Below are 21711 nucleotides of genomic sequence, written 5' to 3' on the forward strand. Positions count from 1 at the left end.
CCATGTAAAATCTACCCTATTAATTGTTTAATCAAGTGATAGAGGGCAGCTGTGCCAGCTCAAGACTATGTTGCTTAAAACTGAGATTTAAAAAAAATATGTTATTTTCATGCCTCTGAAATAAATTTTACTAAATATATTTGATGTTCAAGTTACTGTTAAATAAAAGTGTAACTTGTTTGAAGCATTATACAATCAAACTTCCTCATACATAGGTGTCTGTGTCAAGTCTGATTGATGTGTTCTCCATAACAGAAAATTAGTAGCACTTAATGAAAATGATGCTGTGTTTCCAGGCTCTTGTGTTGCAACTATATGGCATATGGCTAAATAATATTTCCATACAGGAAATCTAGGGTCTTCCATCCTGTCAGTGCCTCTCTCACTGCAGTAGCCGTTTTCATGTGACTGAAGCTAGACAGCTCGCCCCAATCTGGAATAAAAGCTGAACAGCTAAAGTACTGTGTCCGTATATAACTCCAATCATAATTTCCAGATGTTCCTACAGGGCCTTGAATCAAAACTCAAGACATTGAAAAGTATAAATCAAAGCTCTTTAGACTGCTGAGGTGGGTAATGTCCTGAGAATTTTTACTTAAGTTCTTAAAAATATAAGCCCTCTGAAACAAGACCATATGTCATTAGGGGGACAAATCTTATGCATAAAACCTTTGAAAAACAAAATTACATTCTAGAAAATTAATTTTTCATTCAATGTAAAAAAATAGTGTTTTCAAACTATAAATACCTGCTCTAAAGTATTCCAAGGGCCATGCTGGAGAATGGCTGATGTATCCAAAGGAGGCTTTGTATTTGCTGGACACTTCATAAGTCTCTTTTTTTTAATGGTTTTCTTGAGTTGATTTTGCTCAAAGACTTCAGACCAAGGTTTAAATGACTTTATCCAAGCTAGTCTTTTCTCCTCAACTGAAGATGAAACACTTATCTGTGAAGCACAGCAGGCCAGGACACTGTCACTTTCAGCCTTAGTTTGCTTCCATTGTTGTGGAATGTCTTTAATCTCAGATTTAGGAGAGTCCCCTTCTTCAGTGACTAAGGGACTATTAACACTGTGACTGCCAGCCTCTTCACTGGAAGCCTGTTTGCCTGAGACAGCACCTTGCTGGCTTGTCTTGTCTCCTGTATGCACCCAGACATCTGAGTTAATAACCACAGGGTCACAAATCAGCACATTGTCTTTAGGAATTTCCTCCATTCTTTTAGATTTTAAATCAATCTCTTTGTCTTCTAGCGCTACATTTCTTTCTACAGGTTCAGGATTTTCTAATATTAGCGACAATAGTAGGTCTTTTTGCATGGAGGCAGCTGAAGAACAGTTCTCATACAATGATCCACCTTGCTCTGTTATGTCTTTTTTTTCTATCTTTTCAGCCGGTCTCTCTTGATTATCTTTGATGATCTCCGGTGCTCCATTGTCGTCCTCTTCATTCATTTCTGGTTTGTATCCAAACATTATTTGGGTTTCTTGTCTCATATTCTCCTTTGTGGCATGCTCCACTTTTTGCTCTTTTTGGGTTTGAGACTTTAGTTCTTGCCCCTGGCACTGTGTATTGACATTTTCTTTTAAGTCTGAGCTTTTCAGTTCATTTTTTTGGTCTATATTTTCAAAGTTAATTTCTTGGTTAGCCGATTTTTCTGAACATTGTTTCTTTGGTAAGTTATCACTTTTTTCATTCACTTTTAATTCTAGTATGTTTTCATTTTTTTCTTTCATTTTTAATTTTGGTATGTTTTCATTTTTTTCTTTCATTTTTAATTGTGGTAAGTTTTCATTTTTTTCTTTCATTTTTAATTTTGGTAAGTTTTCATTTTTTTCACTCATTTTTAATTCTGCCAAAACGGTCTGACTTGGTTTTAATTTGACTCCTATTGATTCTCTCAGTGTAAGCTGTTTACGGACATTTTCTTTCTTGCTTGACTGTTGAACCGGGCAAACATCTTCTTGCTTCTTTGAATTGGTGTTCACTAACTCTTCGGCTATAGCATCCTTACTCTTTGACACATTCGAGACAGCTGGCCGCTTGGCATGACCTTCCCCTTTCTCTAAAGCGCAGGTAATGATCAGCGGTTGGCGGGCATCTTCCCTGGGTCTCATCTTTTCCTTGTTTCGTTGCTCCTCTTGCTCTTGTCTCAGGATGCTCTTTTTCTCTTCGTATTCCCTTTCCCGCTTCCTCCTTTCCTCCAGCATCTTCTTCTTTCTCCCCTCCTCAATCTTCTGCTCCTCTTCAATTCTTCGTCTTCTCTCTTCCTCCATTTGTCTGATCTTTGCTTCCTTCTCTTTCCACTCCTGCTCTTTCCTCTTCTTTTCTATTTGTTCTCTTATGATTGGGCTGTATTTTTGGTAAGTTACAGACGCTCTGTATTTAGCTTGGATTTTTACAGCTGCATTGTGCTGCAGTGTTAGCAAGCGTGCCTTTTCTTTTTCCTGTAGCTCACTTAATCTTGCTCTTTCCTCTTCCATTTGTAAATGCAAGTTCCTAATAAGTTCCTAAAATAAAGTAAGATAAATAGCCATGAGAATCCACTAACCGGCGATTTTACAAGTGGATTAAAATAACACAAAACCTAAACCTAGAGTCAAATTGCTATAAAATTCGATGAGAAAAACTCGTCACTTATTTTATAGGACATTAATTTTTTTTTAATGCTTAGAAGATTTGGGTCGTATTGGGGAGTTGACAATACTCTTTTAAGTTATGAGCCAATGATGTAACAATTAAGGAATTATCTGCAGGTAGAAAGACCATTTGAAATCAAGATGACACCGGAAACACAAAGAGAAAAACAGGTCAAAATCCAAGAAAGAGTGGGACTCAAACTTCCTGACATGGATTCTGTAATAATTGAGAATAAAACATAAGTAAACAGACACAAATAATTCAGAAAATATTTAAAGGATATTAGCAGGTAGGGCAATTGAGCAAGTAGGAAGAATAAGCAGTTACAAACTGGCTTAAATCCTCATCATAAAGATAAACTTTACAAAAATACATACACTAGAAGGATTTTCCACTCAAACAAGCAAAAAAAAAAAAAAACAGGAAAAAAAATGTCTGGGTGATTGATGGCCTAAAGAAAAATTTTCCTAAAATATTTTTTTCAAGTCAAAAGCATATGAAATACATATAAGGAATAAAACAGATAAACACACAAAAAACCCTATTTATGACCAATAAGCATCCCAGAATAAATACTTTAGAAAAACTGAAGGGCTAAACCTAATACAAATTTTTTACACAAATACAAAATACAAAATTTTGTAAAAAATTTTTATACTAATACAAATATCACAATAGGAAAAATAGCAGATTTAACTTTACACTCCCCCTCTCAACACATACAAGACAGATTTACACAGATATCCAAAGCACAGAAATCTCCAAGGAAGCAGGTATTTTTTCTGCTATTTTCACATATAACCACCTAGCAAAATGTTTGACACATATTCAAAAATTACTAAATATGTAAGACTTATAATGTGAAAAATCTTACAGCTTCAAATAAGCATAAAATTGCAGTTGTTGAAATGAATAAATTTGAAATGTAATTATATCACTGAATTGTCAAGAGTCTACAGAAAAAGGCCTGGATTTTAGACTCAAAGTAAAAACTAAAGTAAAAATATTTTCTACTGGGTAAAGATTGGAAATATTTACTATTCAAAACTGATTTTTCTGACACAGAAATATATATACTAGCAAATATCAAATGCTCATTATATATCCAATAGATTGTCACACTCATTCATGAATTTTTAATGTTCATATAAGTTTTCTTTATCCATTATCTGTGTAATTGATCGGCTACTGGTTGGATCCATCTTATCAAATGTTTGGATGGCATGCCAATTTGTATTTTCCTTTTTTCCCTGAAATGAATTTTTCTATTTACAAGTTTAGTGATTTCTACATTTAAATACATATAGTATTTCAGGAGTGTATAAATGGAAGATTCAAAATACAAATTAAAAAAAGAAATACAAAGAAGGAAAGTGGGCCAGAGAGATGGCTCCCTGATTGAGAGTACTGGTTGTTCTTCCACAGGTCGTGTATTCAATTCCCATCAACTACAGTGTCTCACAACCACCTGTAATGAGATCTGGTGCCCTCTTTTGGTCTGCAGGCTTAAATGCATACAGAATACTGTATAAATAATAAATAAATTTTAGAAAAAGAGAAAGAAAGAAATGAAGCAATGTGCAATTGGATAACAGTAATTTATATACACTATATTAGAGATTTAATGAAAACCTTTTTCTGTTTTATATTTGTAAATATTTAAGTAAGTTTATATAAAAATATAGGAACAAAAACTGAAATATTTATGAAAACCATATTATTTTAACTTCAAAATCCTTTAACACACTCAAATAATTGTGTCAAAATACAGTAATGTTTCTTTAAATCTTCAAATATTATGGAATGTTCTTAATACTATATTTATTTTTAAAACATAGAATTTCAATCTTGTAAAGATACAATCACTAAACATTTTATTTTTAGGGCATCTCTTTTGGTGAGAGTTTCTAAGGTTAACAAATTTCTAAGGTTGAAATAAATTAAATTCTAGGCCAGGCATTGGTGGCACATGCCTTTAATCCCAGCACTCGGTAGACAGAGGCAAGCAGATCTCTGTGAGTTCAAGGCCAGCCTGGTCTCCAGTGCAAGTGCCAGGATAGGCTCCAAATCTACACAGAGAAACCCTGCTTGAAAAACCAAAAAAAAAAAAAGAAATAAGTTGAATTCCATACCATATAGGTAACAATATCTTAATATGCTCATTGTGTTAAAAAGCACAATAAACAATTTAGTTCAAATAACTATATATGAATACAAAACATCAAATATATACCTCATGCTCTCTATATTTTTCTTTCCACATTTTCTCTTCTTTATGAAGTTCATCATTCATTTTGTCCTGGTCTTGCTGAATGTGGAATAACATCAGAATATTATTATACTCAAATACCAAAACATATTCATTATATCAGATTCATTCAATACATTTATAAACAATGATTAAATGTGAAAATCTCCTCACATCCTCAGTTATTAGTAGTGAAAACCAAATATAGCTAAAATATCCCTAAATGATAAAAAGAACTGCTAAAGTTATCACTATTCACAATCTCAAATTGTATTACAGATTTCAGAGCAGTAGTAATAAAAATAGCATGGTAATGGCACAAAAGCAGACATGCCTTCAGGGGAATCAAATTGAAGATCAGAACACAAATATACACATGCTTATTTTTTATAAAGAAGCCAGAAATACATGGTGGAAAAAAAGACACCGTTTGCAACCTATCATTGAAACTGGATGGCTGCATGTGGAAGAATGCAAATAACTCCGTACTTCTCACCTTGCAAAAAACTCAACTCCAAATGGATCAAAAACCTAATCTGAGGCCAAATATATTGAATCTGACAAAGATAAAGTGAAGGAAGAGTCTTGAAATCATTGGCACAGGAAAAGGCTTCCTGAACAGAAGACACAGGGACTATGAACAACTATTAATAAATGGGACCTCAAGAAATGTAAAGCTTCTGTAAGGCAAAGGACACTGTCATCCAGACAAAGTGGCAGGCTACAGATGGGAAAACATTTTTAACAACCACTCCTCTGATCCAAAGTATGTAAAAGAACTCAAAACTACATCAATAAAATAACCCAGTTTAAAAAAAGAAAAAAAAAAACTGGGTACATACCTAACGAGAAAATGCTCAAGAGGAGAATAAAATGTCTGAAAAGCACTTAAAGAAATGTTCAACATCCTTAGCCATCAGGAAAATGCTAATCAAAACTACTTTGAGATCTCATCTTAAGAACAGTCAGACAGGCCATATAAATTATCAATAACAAACAAATGACAGCCCATGCTAGCAAGGATGTGGAGTAAGAGAAATATCATCCATCAATTGTGGTAGTGTAAACTTGTACAGCCACTATGGAAATTAGTGTGGTGATTTCTTAGGAATCTGGGAGTTGAACTACCTAAAGATCCAGTTATATCACTTTTGGGCACATACCTCATGGACACGTCATCCTACTACAGAGACAGACTGGCTCACTTGCTCAACCATGTTCATTACTTCCACATGCATAAGACTCAGAAATTGGAAACAGCTTAGATGTATGTCAGTGGTTTAATGGATAAAGAAAATGTGGTATATTTACAACATGGAGTACTAATCACCTGTTATAAAAGTGAAATCCACAGGTAAATGGATGGAGCTAGATAGGTATAGAGTAAGGGACTAATGGACAGGGATGGATCTCCTGGGAAAGGGAAATAGAATAGTTATGGATGTTCTAGGTTAAAGACTGTAATAGAGGATCTAACAGGAGAAAGGAAGAGAGGGTGAAAGAGAAAGAGAAAATATGTGGAAAGATGTCTAAATTTAGGGCATTTGAAGGGCATTTGAAGGGTGGTATGGTACCTTAATAGAGCAGAAGATTCCATATACATACATACATACATACATACATACATACATACATACATACATACATACATACATACACACACACATGTATGAATGACAGCTAAATGAAATCACCAATTAATGGGGATACAAAGCCCAATCTGGACATCTCTAATCAACAAATGAAGCATTCAGTTACAGGAAAGGGCTACGTAGTCACAAATCCCCAAAAAACCTAGGCTACTGCTAAGGCTGATGGTGGCTCTCCATAAACTGATGCTGAAGACAGTATCTGTAAACTCACTGAACATGGAGAAGTATGGCTGGTGCCTACCTAGAGCATTTACAGTTTAGTGCTCATGATCATACTAGAAGGTACTCTGCACAGTACCAAAGGAGAAAGGTAAACACCAACCCAACTACAAACCCTTTGATCTACAATGGTGACCTGTCTGCAACATATGTTAGCGCAATAGTGGCACAAAGCCTGCGGGAATAACCAATCAATATTGATTTGTGCTGAGGTTCATTCCATTAGATGGAAGCCATACTGGATGCTGCTTGGGAAGCCTAAAACCTGAGCCTAGATATGTCTGGTACCTAAGAGAAATCAAACAATGCTGTACTGCTAAATGAACTTAGCAAATAATGAATTTTAACCATATTCTGCTGTACTTAATTGATCTGTGCCTTGCTCATCCATCGTCAGAAAAGCCCATTCCTACAGCAGATGGTCAGTCATTATCAAATCCAGAGAGTGAGAAGCATTGGAAGAACACCTAGCCCTTAAAGGAATGTCTACATCAAATCCCCCTCCCTGGGCTCAAAGAACACTGCAGGAAGTGAATAGGAACAATTATAAGAGAAGAAGAGATGAAGAACACTATGCTATCAAGGCCCAGACACAACCAGACTGGAGCACATATGAATTCACAGACGCTGTGGCAGCATACAGAGGGCCTGTGGAGGTCTGCACCAGATGGGGTGGATACAAGCCCCCATCCCTAAGCCAGAAGCTATCTCCAGTTGATAAGTACTTGCAAATGAAAATTATATTTCTCCAAGGGAGTCTCATGGGGGAAACAAACCACTCTTACCATCACAAGTAGTGATGGTAACAAAATGAACTCAAAGGCATCTCTGGAGGTTTTTTGTCTTAGAACATTAAGTCAGGGTTTTTATTATATATTTAATAATTGTATAATAACTAATAGTACTAATACTATTCTTCCTTTGTGTATGTACTATGGCTTTCCGTTCTATGTTTTTATGGGATTCCTGTGTGTGTGATCATGTATGAGTCAATATGCATTTTTTGTGCCTTTTCTTTGGCTCTTTTATAGTTTTGTTGTTTTATGTTATTCTAATTTGCTTTGTTTTGTTTTATCAAATTTTATTTTATTATTTTTATATGTCTGCTCATTTTCTAATGAGAGACAGAAAGGTTATGGGGCTAGGCAGTGAGGGAGGTGGGGAGGAACTGGAAGGAGTTCGAGGAGGGAAAATGATAATCAGAAGGTATTGTATGGAAAAAAACTACTCTCAATTAAAGAAAAATAAAAATGAGAACGTTCTTTCAACATTATATTAGCTGTGGGTTCTTTCCACAGGATGGAAACTTAAAATTAACATTAAAAGTAGCCCTTTGGCCAGGCATTGGTGGTGCACGCCTTTAATCCCAGCACTCGGGAGACAGAGGCAAGCAGATCTCTGTGAGTTTGAGGCCAGCCTGGACTCCAGAGCGTGTGCCAGGATAGGCTCCAAAGCTACACAGAGAAACCCTGTCTCGAAAAACCAAAAAAAAACAAAAAGTAGCCTTTTGATGGCAATTGGGTGGATGAATTGGAAGACTAAGTAGAGCTGAAGGTAGGAGATCAATTAGAAAGCATAGCAAATATTGCCAGTCACTAACAAAGCTTGACTATTTCAAAGTGGCAATAAGAAATATGAACACAAAAGTGGACTATGTAATTATTAAAGAGTGATAAGTATAAAATGAGGAAAGAGCAAAAAGAGTTTTGCATCAGCTTTTAGTTCATTTAATTGGAAACACTGGAGAACCCCAATGCATGAAAAACACAATGCATACAGCTTTAGATGCATTTGTATTATGGGGTGTCAATAGATGAGTCACAAACTCAGCTTTATGTTTTTATACAGGCTGATACTGATCAGTGGTAGCTGAGGGTGACACGAAATAATAAATTATAAGAGGTGATAAAGGATGAAAAGAACATAAGTTTGGCTGTGTATCATATAATGACAGAACTAAATCTAAGTAGACATGGATGAAGAGTTGCTAAATATGAGGAAAGAGTGTTCGAGCAAGAGAGCAAGAGACCCTTCTTCCTCAGTTTATAAATCGTCATGTAGACAGACAAAGACCACGAGCTAGGACTTGCTGCCCAAAAAGTCACTGGCTAAACAGATCAAAATCCCACAACACTCCCGCTTTTATCTAAATAAGAATGTTCTAATCCTAACACAAAACTATTTACAAGAACAACTATCAAGTGTTGTGCAGAAGAAAGGAAAGGCAAAAAAAGCTGCCCCAAGTTATTGGCTAAATGGATTGAAATCCCACAACGCAGGACAGAGAATGTCACCTATACTACTTTAACTTAATATGTCTCATATAATGTATCATATATCAGACATTACAAAAAAACACATTATATAATTAAAGGAACTGCCTTTTCCTATTATTGAAAAGGCATTAAAGAATAATACATTATGCTGAAAATCTCATAATATGTAGGCTATTCCTCGAAATTCTATAAACCCCAGAGGCCTCCAAGATCGAAAGTTCACATCTGAAATTCGAAAGGAATTCATGGGAACTAATTCGAGAATTAAACCCTCCATCCATGATCAGGCATTTTCTCATCCCGAGTGATTAGAAGCCACCTCCTCCACTGCTATCACAGCCCTGATGTCAGTGCCTTTCAGGGGTAGCTATGCTCTTAGGAAGAGTGGAAAAGCACCAGACCTTCTGGAGGGTTTCTAATTTTTCCTTTTCAACTTCAAACTGTTTTATCCAGCAATGTCTCTTTTCATCATCATCTTGAAATTTCTGTTTTTCTATATCACTCTGAGCTTCAAGAGTTTCTTTATCTTTTTCTTCCAGTTCTTTCTGTTTGTCTTGCCAAGCTTCAAAAGACTTTTTACATCTTTCTTCTACTTCAAAATATCCAAAACTCAAATCGGCATCATCTGTATTGATTCAGAGGAATGAAAGTATTATTCTTGAGGTCAAACCTATCATACTGATCTATTTTTACTATATAAACACACCACAAAAACCTATTACCAAAGCAAATGGATATACATTTTCCGATGTAAATGGATGTCATCAGACATACAACTTTGCACATGTGTAATCTCTTCTGATTATACATGGGAATTCCATTACTATCAATAAAGAAGTCAAAAAACTTTTGTTCAAATATTCCCTAAAATTTAAAATAATTGGTGTGTGTGTGTGTGTGTGTAGTTCAGTGACATAGTTAAGAGACATTGCTCAGGATTATTTTCATTAATAGTCTTTTGTTTTTCCATATGAAAGGTAATGTATGTGATTTATGTCCTTTGTTCACTTATATTCTGCATTACATATATTGATTTACATGTGTTGAACCATCCCTGCCTCCCTGGAATGAGGCCAATATGATAGTGAATGACTTTTAAAAACTAACTAAAAATTTCATATCATTTCCAGCCCTACCCATCTCTCTTCCAACTCACCCCATGTCTTTCTTGGTGTGTTCTTGAATTCAGCTGGCAAGAATTTTATTGAGGAATAATAACTTTCAGTTTTTAAAATTTTTGTAACTGTGTATTTACAAGTGCCACAAAGAAAAACTTTAAATGCACGTTGATACATCATATTAAAAATTTTGAACATATACCTGGGAATATTGCCCACCTGGTAAAATATATTCATCCATGGGTGTGTCAAGAGCAAGAGGCTCAGGAGCAGAATCAGACATGGCAGAATGAGTTAGACTTCTCATAAATTCTTCCTTTTCTATTACAGATAATATCTGGGAGGTTAAAATAGTATCTTTATTATTTAATTATCGAAGAAATACAGAATAGGATAAAACAATGGGAGGCCTTACCCTCTCTGAGGAGTGGATGGGAGATGGGATGGGGGAAAGAAAGGGAGAGTAGGAGGAGAGGAGGAAGGGGATCTGGGATTGGATTGTAAAAAATAAATTTAAAAAATTAGTAATTTAAAAATTGTTTTAAAATTTACTAAGATGCCTTTTAGTCTAGTTTACACTATTACATTCTTCCAATTCTAAATTTTTAATCATTGAAATAAAGTTACTTTTTGTAAATTTAACATAGAGATGGAGGAAATAATTAGGAAAGAATATACGAATATACTATTCATTGATTTGTCCACTGATCACTCTCTTTTTGGTAATCAAATTACTGTGTAAAATGTCTAAATACACATAGTGAGAATGTGATTTACTGTAGACTTTTTCAAATACATTAATAATTATTTTCTTTATAAATATATTTATCCTCTTAAAGTTTTACCAACTAAGTCATCAATATTAATCTATAATAGCCAATTAATAAGCTTAATGATCACTTCAAAATATGTCTACCTTACTTCCTGATGAATTTTTGTCTTTGTTATCTACTATTATTGTTCATGTATACAGGCTATTAATATATTCAGTATAATACAAAGATAAACAATATCTACTTAAACCTGAATTATGTACATAGCTTTGACTAAGTATTACATAACTATGTATTCACCGTGGTTTAAAATATATAGGATATCTTCAATGAAGTAACAAAATTCAAAACTATCATTTCAAATCCGTGTTAACAAAAAAGAATAAAAAGGAAACAAAATATTTTTCAAATTATGCTCCAACTCTTACAAAGTAGGAACAGTGCTAGACAAAATAGATCATTATTATTAACTGAATCTAAGAAGAAAATCTTTCAAATACATTCTTCAAAACACATTTTTTGAGGTTTCAACCTATAAAATGCTAGACTTTACTTTTATTTTTCCAGGAATTTTCTCCTGTGTTATTTTCCAAAAGTAATACAAACTCTTCTACTCTTGAAGATTCTCTGAGGTACTTAAAGTACTCCCCTGAAAGTAGTTTTTCATGTGAAAAACCCTAAGCAATACAATACATTCAGTTTTGCTTCAGAAATGATAAATGCAATGTTATTTTAGTGTTCTGTGTATATGAACATTCACTTCCCAAATATTATTGATAAAATCACTATTTTAATGACTGAATTTGTATGGTATATATAGTATGCCAGAGAATACCATGAAACCAAATTTGATTTACTTAAAATAATCAAATTACTGACTTCGTATGTAAGAAACGACAACAAATCCCTAACTATGACAGTGAGTACTTTCATTCCAGTGTTAAATGCAAACCTTCATTAACTGCTCAGAATTTGCTTTTGATTCAGCTGGTGATCCAGTCCTCAAATTCATGTGACTGTTAGAAAGTCTGCCATAGCTACAGCCTAGAAAAGGGGAAAATAACTATAAATTTCAAATATTAAAGTATATGTCAAAACCTCAAACCTTTTCATTACCCTTTTATCTTAATTTCTATCAACACACTTGGTCAGTAACAGAACTTCATAGGATAGAAAATCATTATTAAAATGTTGCAAGAAATTTATCATTGTTTGTAAAATACAAGTAAACTTCTAAAGCACTCTATGTTGTTAACAATTTTCATATTCTAGAATGATTTTTGTTTTCATGCATATCATCCTTGCTTGATAATATGATAACACTCAATAGCTGGAGAGACATGAATGAACAAACCTATACCCACCTCAGACTACACACCAAAAACAAAGTGCCAAAGTCAAAATTGGTAAACCAACAAGATAACTGGGGTTACTTACATGAATATAGGTAAAGGGTTTCTTACAGGAACAGGATTGGTAAAAAGACAGCTTAATCAACACAGTTCACACCACCATCACTGATCATTAACACAGTTCACATCACTACCCCCAATCATTAACACAATTCACATCACCATCACTGATCATCAACACAATTCACACCACCACCACTGATCATCTACACAGTTCACAGCAGCATCACTGATAGCTTATGAAAGCTGGAACCCTGAATCTCACTGTATGATTTGCAGAGGACTCAAATGGTTGGAGACCATCTCTTGAAAGCAACTCAACTGGTCTCAAATCTCTCTAAAACAGCTCAGCTGTTCTCTGCCTCTTCTAGGTAGCTATGACAGAAGGAGTCTTTTCTGGGCAGTTACGCTACTCTGAGACTTGTCTAGGCAGGATGGTTAGAGGTCCCGTAGACTCCTAGCTGGCACCCACATACAGAGGGATTGGTTCGGTCCAATGCTGTTTCCCCAGCTTTATGACTAGGGTCTCTGTGCTCTCACTAGGTCAATCTTTTTGGCATGCATTAAAATGTAAGAAGCTGAGCAAAAATAATATTGCTAACCAAATTCTTTTATCATTAACTTACTTGAGTGGTTTAAGTCAAAATTTTGTTTGCATAAAACTGTTATATACAAGGAGAAGCAGGCAATGTTTTCATTTATTGACCCAGATTATGTTATAGGAGCTTTGGAAAAGAAATAAGACTATAAAAGAAAAATAGTATCTCTGTAATTTTGTGTGTGTGTGTGTGTGTGTGTGTGTGTGTGTGTGTGTGTGTGTGCTGGCATTAACTGCACTTCTTTTTCATTTATTTAATTAAATTCTTTAATTACTACTCATATTTACATATCTATCCCCCCCATTCCCTCCACCTCCCATCCTCCCATGTTCCCTACCCAATTCCCCCCAACCCACCTACCTGGCTCCTCCCCAGGGATAGTAAGGCCCTCCACCAAGGACCTTCAAAGTCTGTCATATTGTTTGGCGGAGGGCCTACACCCACCTTGCTGTATCTGGGCTCAAATGGTACCCCTCCATAGGGAATGGGCTCCCAAAGTCCATTTGTCCTCTAGGGATAAAGACTGGCTCCACTGTTAGAGGTCCCATAGATTGTCTTGGCCTCCTAGCTGTACATACCCACATTCAGAGGACATGGTTTGGTCCAATGCTGTTTCCCTAGCTTTATGACTAGGGTCTCCATTCTATCAGTAACTCTGCACTTCTTAATTATAGTAAACAATTTCTGCAGCGGTACAGTTCTGCAAGGGACAGAGGGAACCTTGGGTCTTCATCCTACAGCCTGTCTTTTCAGTTTTATCAAGAAGTATGCTGTTGATTGTAGTAGCAAGCCCTCAAAGATGGTTCTCCAGAAGTACAACTCCAATATACATATACATACATACATACATACATACATACATACATACATACATATATTGTGTACTCACTGAAGACATCAGTATCTTCTAAGTCCTGAAGAAAGAGCTCTTCTGCAGTTTTACTCTTGTTCTTTATGACGCTGATACAGTGAAGAACTGACTCTGGCAATTCAACTAAATCCTAAAATTTGAGTAACAGAAGTATGAAAGGGATAACCAAGAGTTATATGTCAAATATTGCATTATTCACTTCACACCAAAATTTTGAGCAAACTATGTAAATCAGATAAAAGTGCCTCCAAATAATGGATCTATTTCTGGCAAACATATTTATATTAATTTTTCTTTCTATTTTCAGGTAGTTATGCGTTTCTAGAAAATTCTAGGACAACAAATGAAGGTTACCTAGTTATCATTTTCATTTTTATTAGAGATACGATGTTTCCAATTCCTTCATTAGTTCTTGATATTAATAATTATTGATATTTTGTTTATAACAATTTGGTTATTGTGAAATATAAATTGACAAGAAATGTTTTAAAATATATTATCTAATGCCTTATGTAATAATTACTTAATATGTAATTATCAAATATAGTTGAATTCATGGAACATTATAGAACATCTATCAACAAAGCCTACATAAATAAATTTTCAAATTTGCTAAATACCTAAATAGAGTGATATTATTATTCTACATAAACAAATGAAGTTCATTCCTCTGTAAATACCAATTATTGTTAGAAAGTATAATGGAAAATATTTCAAATATTTAAATATATTTTAATAACAATCACAAAGTTATCAATAAATAGATACATGAATAGAAAACTTCATTGAGAAAGATAAAGCACAGTGTGACTGAGTGACTGAATCTACACAGCTGTTCTTGATACAGAAGAGGATCACAGAAACAGGAATACTGCTAAAGTAAAATCTTAACAAGTAGGATCTCTGGGGCAGGGCTTTGGCTGACTTATTAAGATTGCCTTCCTAAATAATGAGTTAAACCAAGGGCGGTGGTATAAGCCTGTAATCCCAGCACTCTGGAGGTGGAGGAATTAAGATCAAATTGATACAAACAGGAAGGAAAGAAGTCAAAATATCTTTATTTGCAGATCATATAAAGTTCCATCAGAAAAATCCTACAATTTCAGCAAAGTAGCTGGATACAAAATTCACACACACACACACACACACACACACACACACACACACACACACACACACACACAATAAGTAACCTTCCTATATACAAAAAACAAATTAAGGACCATATCAGGGAAATAACACCTTTCACAATAGTCTCAAATATAAAATATCTTAGGTTAACTCCAACCAGTGAAAGACTTGTATAATAAAAACTAAGACATTGAAGAAAGAAACAGAACATATCACAAGATGGAAAGAGCTCCTTCCTATTCTTATGGTTCAGTGGTATTAATATAGTTAAAGTGACCATCATGGCAAAAGCAATTTACATGTTCAATGCAATTCCCATAAATACTCTCCCATAAAATTCTGCACAGATATTGAAAGAACAATTTCAGCTTCATATAGAAACGCACAAAACCATGATTGTGAAAGCAATCTGAATGATAAAAGAAACTCTATAGATGTTACCATTCCCAATTTCAAGTTGTACTATAAAGCTACAGTACAAAAAAAAAAAAACATTGATCAATGGAATCAAATTGAAGAGCCAGACATAAATGTAACACAGCTATGAACACATGACTTTTGTTTTGTTTTTTTTTAAAAAAGCCAGAAATAGACACTGGAAAAGGACAGCACCTTCAACAAACAGTGCTGGTCAAACTGAATGGCTGCTTGTAAAAGAATACAAATAGATTCATACATATTACTCTGAACAAAACTCAACTTCACATAGATTTAAGACCTCAACAAACACTTTTGGTGGTTCTCCACAAACTGACACCAAGGCTGTAGAACCAAAACTAAATAACTCACTGAATATGGAGAACTCAAGCTGGTGCCTGCCTACAGATTTCACCTCTATGAACTAATAATATAGATAGTACTATAATGTACTTTGCACATTACCAAAGGAGAAAGATAAACAGCAACCCAGATACAAAATATTTGATCTATAATGATGACCTGCTTGCAAGATATGCTAGTGCCTTAGTGGGACAAAACATTTAGGGAGTAAACAACCTGTATCTGATGGATTTAATGCCCAATCCATTCCCAACACTGGGTAGCCAAGAACCTGAGACTAGATAAACCAGGGACCTAGGGAAAAACTAACACTACCTTTCTGATAAAACTACTCCTAAGACATTCTGCTATACTCAGAGACCAGTATTTTTCCTAACCTCCCTCAGAGAGGCCTCCTCCTGCAGCAGATGAGAAAAATACAAATATAGATAGCTAAAAAATATGCAGAGAGTGAGAGATCTTGAAACACTCAGTCATAAATGAGATGCCTTAGTCAAAACCCTCCACTCATGGATCAGGGAACATTGTAGAAGAGGGGCTGGAAAGACTGTGAAAGTCAGAGGGGATAGATAACACCAAGGAAACAAGGCCTTCTAGACACAGCAGGGCCAATGTACACAGAGACTGGCTGCATGCACAAGCCATGAGGCAGAAGTGGACAAAACCACTTCCCTAACTCAAAAGCTAACTCTACTGAATAACCACTCTCAAATGAAAAATGAGTTCTCTCTAATGTAGGGTACAAGTCACTCCTAAGGGCAGTTCCCATGCCTACCAGTAGATGGCCAGCACAAAAGATACTCAATGGCATCTTTGGAAGTTCTTTGTCTCATAATGTTTTGTTGGTTTTTTTGTTGTTGTAGTTGTTCATTTGTTTGTTTTAATAACCTTACAGATTCTTTGCTTTTACTGTGCTTTATGTTTTTATGGAGTTCCTGTATGTGCAAATTATGTGTGTGCACATATGCACAATCCAGACCAAATGCCAGCACAGAGAGAAGTGGTTATCAAGTCTCATCCCCTGGTTAAGGAGCTACTGGGATCTGATAACTACTAGAAAAAAGGAGAGATGAACTTTAAGAGCATGGCCCTTCATAGGTGGACCACATTCTATCCAGTAAAAGGCCATACATCTAGCCGGGCGGTGGTGGCGCAAGCCTTTAATCCCAGCACTCGTTAGGCAGAGGTAGGTGGATCTCTGTGAATTCGAGACCAGGCTGGTCTACAAGATCTAGTTCTAGGACAGCCTCCAAAGCCACAGAGAAACCCTGTCTCAGGAAAAAAAAAAGGCCATACATCTAAGTACATAAGGCACCAATTTTTCATTTTGAGTTTAAAATAAAAGACATATAGGTGAGTGTAAGGAGCCTTGTAACCAAGCAGGCAAAGGCCTGGATGGAGGAAGATTAAAACGAAGGTTACAATGGCTTGGCAAAAAAAAAAAGCATAGGCCCACTACGAAGCCCAGCCATTATAAATAAAAGTAAAAATGTGTAAAGTGTGGCAAAGTGTAAATAGTACAATTTATCAAACTATTTAAGAACCATATCAGAACTCAGAATTTTAAAGTGTACCACGACTCTATGTCCTGAAGCTCTCCTCCACTAACCTAAAACAACCAGTCCATCAAGCTAAGTGCAGTTTTAAGCCTGATTTCACAACGCTGGGCCCTCAAAAAACTTGCTGGCCTAAATCCAAAACAGCAAAAGTTCCAAGCCCAAACCTGCAGGCCATTGCAAAAAAGGTACCCCCTGCTGTAAGCCTATTGTCTGTGGTTCTTAAAATTGTTTGCTTATGCTTGTATGTTGCTTTAACATAAGTGTAAAGTAAAACTTATATACTCAAAACCAACTCGATAAGTTTGTCATTCCTCCCAGGTCAAAACCCGGTAAGGGTTCAAAACAGTGAGTCAGAAGGGAAGGGGAGGGGGAATCTTAGAAGAAGAGTTGGAGAATCGGATGATTAAATACATTATATGAAATTCTCAATGAACTAATGAAAAATGGAAAAAAATGTGAAACACTTACAGTATCACTATTGTCACTCTCAGTTTCTGATCCTGAATCATTTTCAACCTCATCATTTTCCAAGGAAGAAATGCTGATTTTATCCAATTCAGCTTCTATTTCTTCTCTGAGCTTTGCATCACTGTCATCACTGTCCTCCATAACTCTTAATGATTAAAAAAATAAAACTTAAAAAAATGTAATATATCACTAAAAAAATTATTGGTTGTGTAATTTGTCACACAATCCTATATGCATGTAGACATTTAATTTAAAGAAACTTGTATCGACCCATATTAGGCTAGCTCTATATGATAAGGAACATGGCTTTGTCTGATGATTTATTCATTTTTTAAAATATTTGACTACAACACAGCCAAAAATATCACTATGCTTTCATTTTTTTTCAAGAAATATCACAAGGAATTAACTGGCTTATCTCCCACAATTAAGAAATTTCAAATACAGTCCATTTTAAAAAAAGAACAGTTTGACTGGAGATTAAAACACATCGAAGAGAAAAACTCAAGTGTTTTTCTGAGAGCAATCTATGGCTACTCTGTATTCACTGAGTTCAAGTTCTCGTAATTCTACTTTATACAGCCACACGCTCTTGCTAATGTGGCAGACAGTAACAAGTAACTTACATCATATAATCTAAAATGTACTGTGTTTAAATCCTTAGTACTTGAAATGGGTATTGATCATATACTAAGATGTCTTTACATCATCATCATCATCATCATCATCATCATCATCATCATCACCACCAAAATGATGCCCCAGATACTCAGATCTGTGGTAGGCCAAGGACTAGAGGATGAATACATAATTGATGATCCTCAGAAGAAAATAACAGATTAGTGGTTATATAGTCACTGTTTACATAAGAACATTACTGTCTGAAGAGGCTACTTAACCATCTAAAGCCAATATGCTAATGAAAAATGGAGACAGGACCATGATTGAGTCCAAAGTCAGCTATCTTCTTACTACTATAGAGCCTTCCAGGCAAAGATCCTTTTCCCAGTAGCCCCTCTGTATAACACCTTTTCTAATATTATTGAAAGCTCTGTGTCATAAATGACCCATCAAAAAGTTAATCTGTTGCTTTTATCACATGTTTTAATAACATGATAAAATAGGAAGTTAGGATAACACAGAAATCAAAATATGACTGCATCATATATACCAAAGACACAAAATCTGTAACAATTTTTGGTTTTGTTGTATTTACATGTCCATGCACATGAGTTGTAATGCATTACACGTTTTGCATATTATTTTGGCTTTTCATTTTATTACAAGTCTTGAGTGGGATAAGATTTGATAATGAGCTGATCAGCTCTCACTGTCTCCCCTGAAGCATTTTGACAAATATTTCCTATTCCTCAAGTCCTTAGATGTTCTTGTTTTGTTTTTCAATTTTCTTCCCATTTCTTTTTCTCACTTAACTTGGATCAACAGTTAAGCAACTACTGTATGCAATCAAAGCCTCACTATGTGCTTCATTTACTACTGCCTGGATGCAAATATTTTTTGGAGATGGGGTGGCAACCCACAGGTTGAGAACTATTGAGCTAACTAACATCTTCAAACTGAGGCTATGTTTTCTAGGAAGTTTTTTCAGCCAATTGTGTTTCTACTAAATAAAATATAGTTTAGGCCAGGCGTTGGTGGCACACACCTTTAATCCCAGCACTTGGGAGGCAGAGGCAGGTGGATCTCTGTGAGTTCGAGGCCAGCCTGGTCTCCAGAGCAAGTGCCAGGACAGGCTCCAAAGCTACACAGAGAAACCCTGTCTTGAAAAATAAAAAAAGGGATAGTTTAAAAGCAAGAGAACACACTGCTTCTGACCTGTAACTATTTTAGACATTTGTTGTGGTTTGCATCTATTTGGTTGATATTGCTCTAATTTAATTATCATTACTTCTTAGAGTAATAATTTTCTTCTCCACTAATCGTGAGAAAGCATATGATTGTAGGAGCTCAGTCCTTTGACTGGAGAGATGGTTCAGTGAAGAAGAGCACTTGTCTTGCTAAGAGCCCAGGTTCAGTTCCCAGAATCCACATGGGGGTTCACAAATGTAACTCTGCTTCCTGGGAACTGAACCTCTTCTATTCTGTTTGAATAATGACAACAAAATGCCATATTGTCGATAGGTAATTTCCAAAATTATATATTTTTATTTTTATGTATTTTATTATATTAAATTAAAATTTTACATGCCAATCCCAGTTCCCTCTCCCTCCCATCCATCATCCCACTTCCCCACTCCACCCCCAATTCCCACCTCCTCCCTCCATCCACCCCCTTAACTCCCCCCTCTTCCACCCTTCAGACAGTGTGAGGCCTCCCATGTGGAATCACCAAAGTCTTTAAAGTCTAAGCATTAAAGAAAATGAAATGAAACATTTGCTTAGGTCATTCTAGGACATTCCATGCATCCTGTTGGGAGAGAACCTGCTAGGTAGCAGTTTCCCCCAACATAAAAGTGTCCACCTTGAGGGGAAGTTCCTTCTGACACAGAATATAAAGGAAGGTAAACCATTCTACCCTGAAAGAAAGCTTCTAAAACAGAATGTCCTCAGTGGAAGGGAAACATTTCACACTGCAGGGAAGCTCATTATACTCACTAAGTAAACTAATCAAAGGCGTCCTGAAAGCCCTGTATGAGACCAATATTCACTAGGCCCCTCTCTCCTCAGGCATCTTACCAGCAGGAGGGACTGCTTGGCAACACTCTCCAACAAGCAGAGTTGCCTAGAAATTGCTCAAAGGGGCCACCTGGAAGAAGCAGAGACGACCAGCTCAGCAGCCTGAGAGTTCACCTTGTTTGCGCTTCCTTCAGTCTCCACAGTGTGCTTCCTGTGCCCAGCATTTGTGAGCTCTCAGTCTTGCTGGAGTGGGCTTTTGGTGATCTAGCTGCCCTTCAGTCATTTCTGAAATACCCCCTTAAACATATTTCTGCAAGTAACCCCAATAAAACTCACCCGTTTGCCGAATTGGATTTTGGTGGTACCCTTCACTTTGGTTTGTCCTTGGTTTCTCATGTGGAACTAGTAGGCAATTGTTCACCCTCCCCAGGAATAGTGTCACACCAGGGAGCTACTCTTGTTAATATAAGCATTCTTCCAACACCCTAAATCAGATTTGTCACCTACTGAATTGTGACTCATTCAGTATTCCTTTTATGTATTGCGTCATCGTACATGTTACTTCTCTGGATGGCTCTCCACCTAAACATGGACTATATTCTAAAAAGCTGAGAGAGGAAAATAAAAGCTTGTACTTGCCTCTCCTCTAGATATGAATATTACGTGTCTTTCTTCCCCATAAGCGACTTCTTGACCATTTTTTTCTGTGTTGCCTGAGAAATGAAAACTTAAATTTACACCCAGACATATATGTAAGTGTACAGAAAAGAATTCCCTCAACTAGGGTCCTGGAGTCAGTAAGCGGTCCTAGACTACGCCGAGTTGATAATGAATCATCCCGGCTCTCTAACTGCCTGAAGAAGGGAAAGGTTAAGGAATTCTTGCCATCAGCCATGGTACAGGGCACGAAAACGTTCTTCAAAGGGAACAACGAATTCATTACATATGGGAGATATGCAAAGGGGAGGGCAGATGGGAAGAAAGAAACTGAGCCTTGAGGTGGGTGTGGTCGAGAGGAGGACGGCAGGCTCTCTGGCTGGTCAGAGGAGTTTCAAGTCTGGAGCTAGGAAAATCGTGAAAGGAAGGGGCTAGAGTCCCGAGCAGCCTTCTGGGTAACCCACTCCCACCTCCCGCCCCGCCGCCGCCCCCGAGCCCGGCCTGCAGATAGGGCCGCTTGGTGCCATGTCCACCCGACTGAGCATACCCTGGCCACCACGGAGTACCCTTCTTCACTCACCAGTGCGCACAGCGGTTCAACAAACCGGAGCCATGGCAACAGCCAATCCAGAGGCAGCCGAGCAGCCTTTCTTTACAGGTGCCCCAACAGGA

General features: G+C 36.3%; 1 protein-coding gene across 1 annotated transcript in view; it reads right to left on the reverse strand.

The window, feature by feature from the left end:
- The window catches only part of Lrriq1 (leucine rich repeats and IQ motif containing 1), a 149002-nt gene extending 131116 nt beyond the window's left edge, over positions 1–17886 (reverse strand). Inside the window, exons 1-8 of the mRNA XM_035451376.1 lie at positions 17746–17886; positions 13826–13937; positions 11878–11969; positions 10372–10489; positions 9436–9659; positions 4873–4947; positions 1803–2509; positions 749–1685 (exon numbers count right to left, since the gene is read on the reverse strand). Of these exons, the coding sequence (XP_035307267.1) occupies positions 749–1685; positions 1803–2509; positions 4873–4947; positions 9436–9659; positions 10372–10489; positions 11878–11969; positions 13826–13937; positions 17746–17886 (2406 nt within the window). The remainder of the gene's footprint in view (positions 1–748; positions 1686–1802; positions 2510–4872; positions 4948–9435; positions 9660–10371; positions 10490–11877; positions 11970–13825; positions 13938–17745) is intronic.
- Between the last annotated feature and the right edge of the window lie 3825 nt (positions 17887–21711).

The sequence above is a fragment of the Cricetulus griseus genome (assembly GCF_003668045.3).
Source record: "Cricetulus griseus strain 17A/GY chromosome 1 unlocalized genomic scaffold, alternate assembly CriGri-PICRH-1.0 chr1_0, whole genome shotgun sequence".
Taxonomy (NCBI): domain Eukaryota; kingdom Metazoa; phylum Chordata; class Mammalia; order Rodentia; family Cricetidae; genus Cricetulus; species Cricetulus griseus.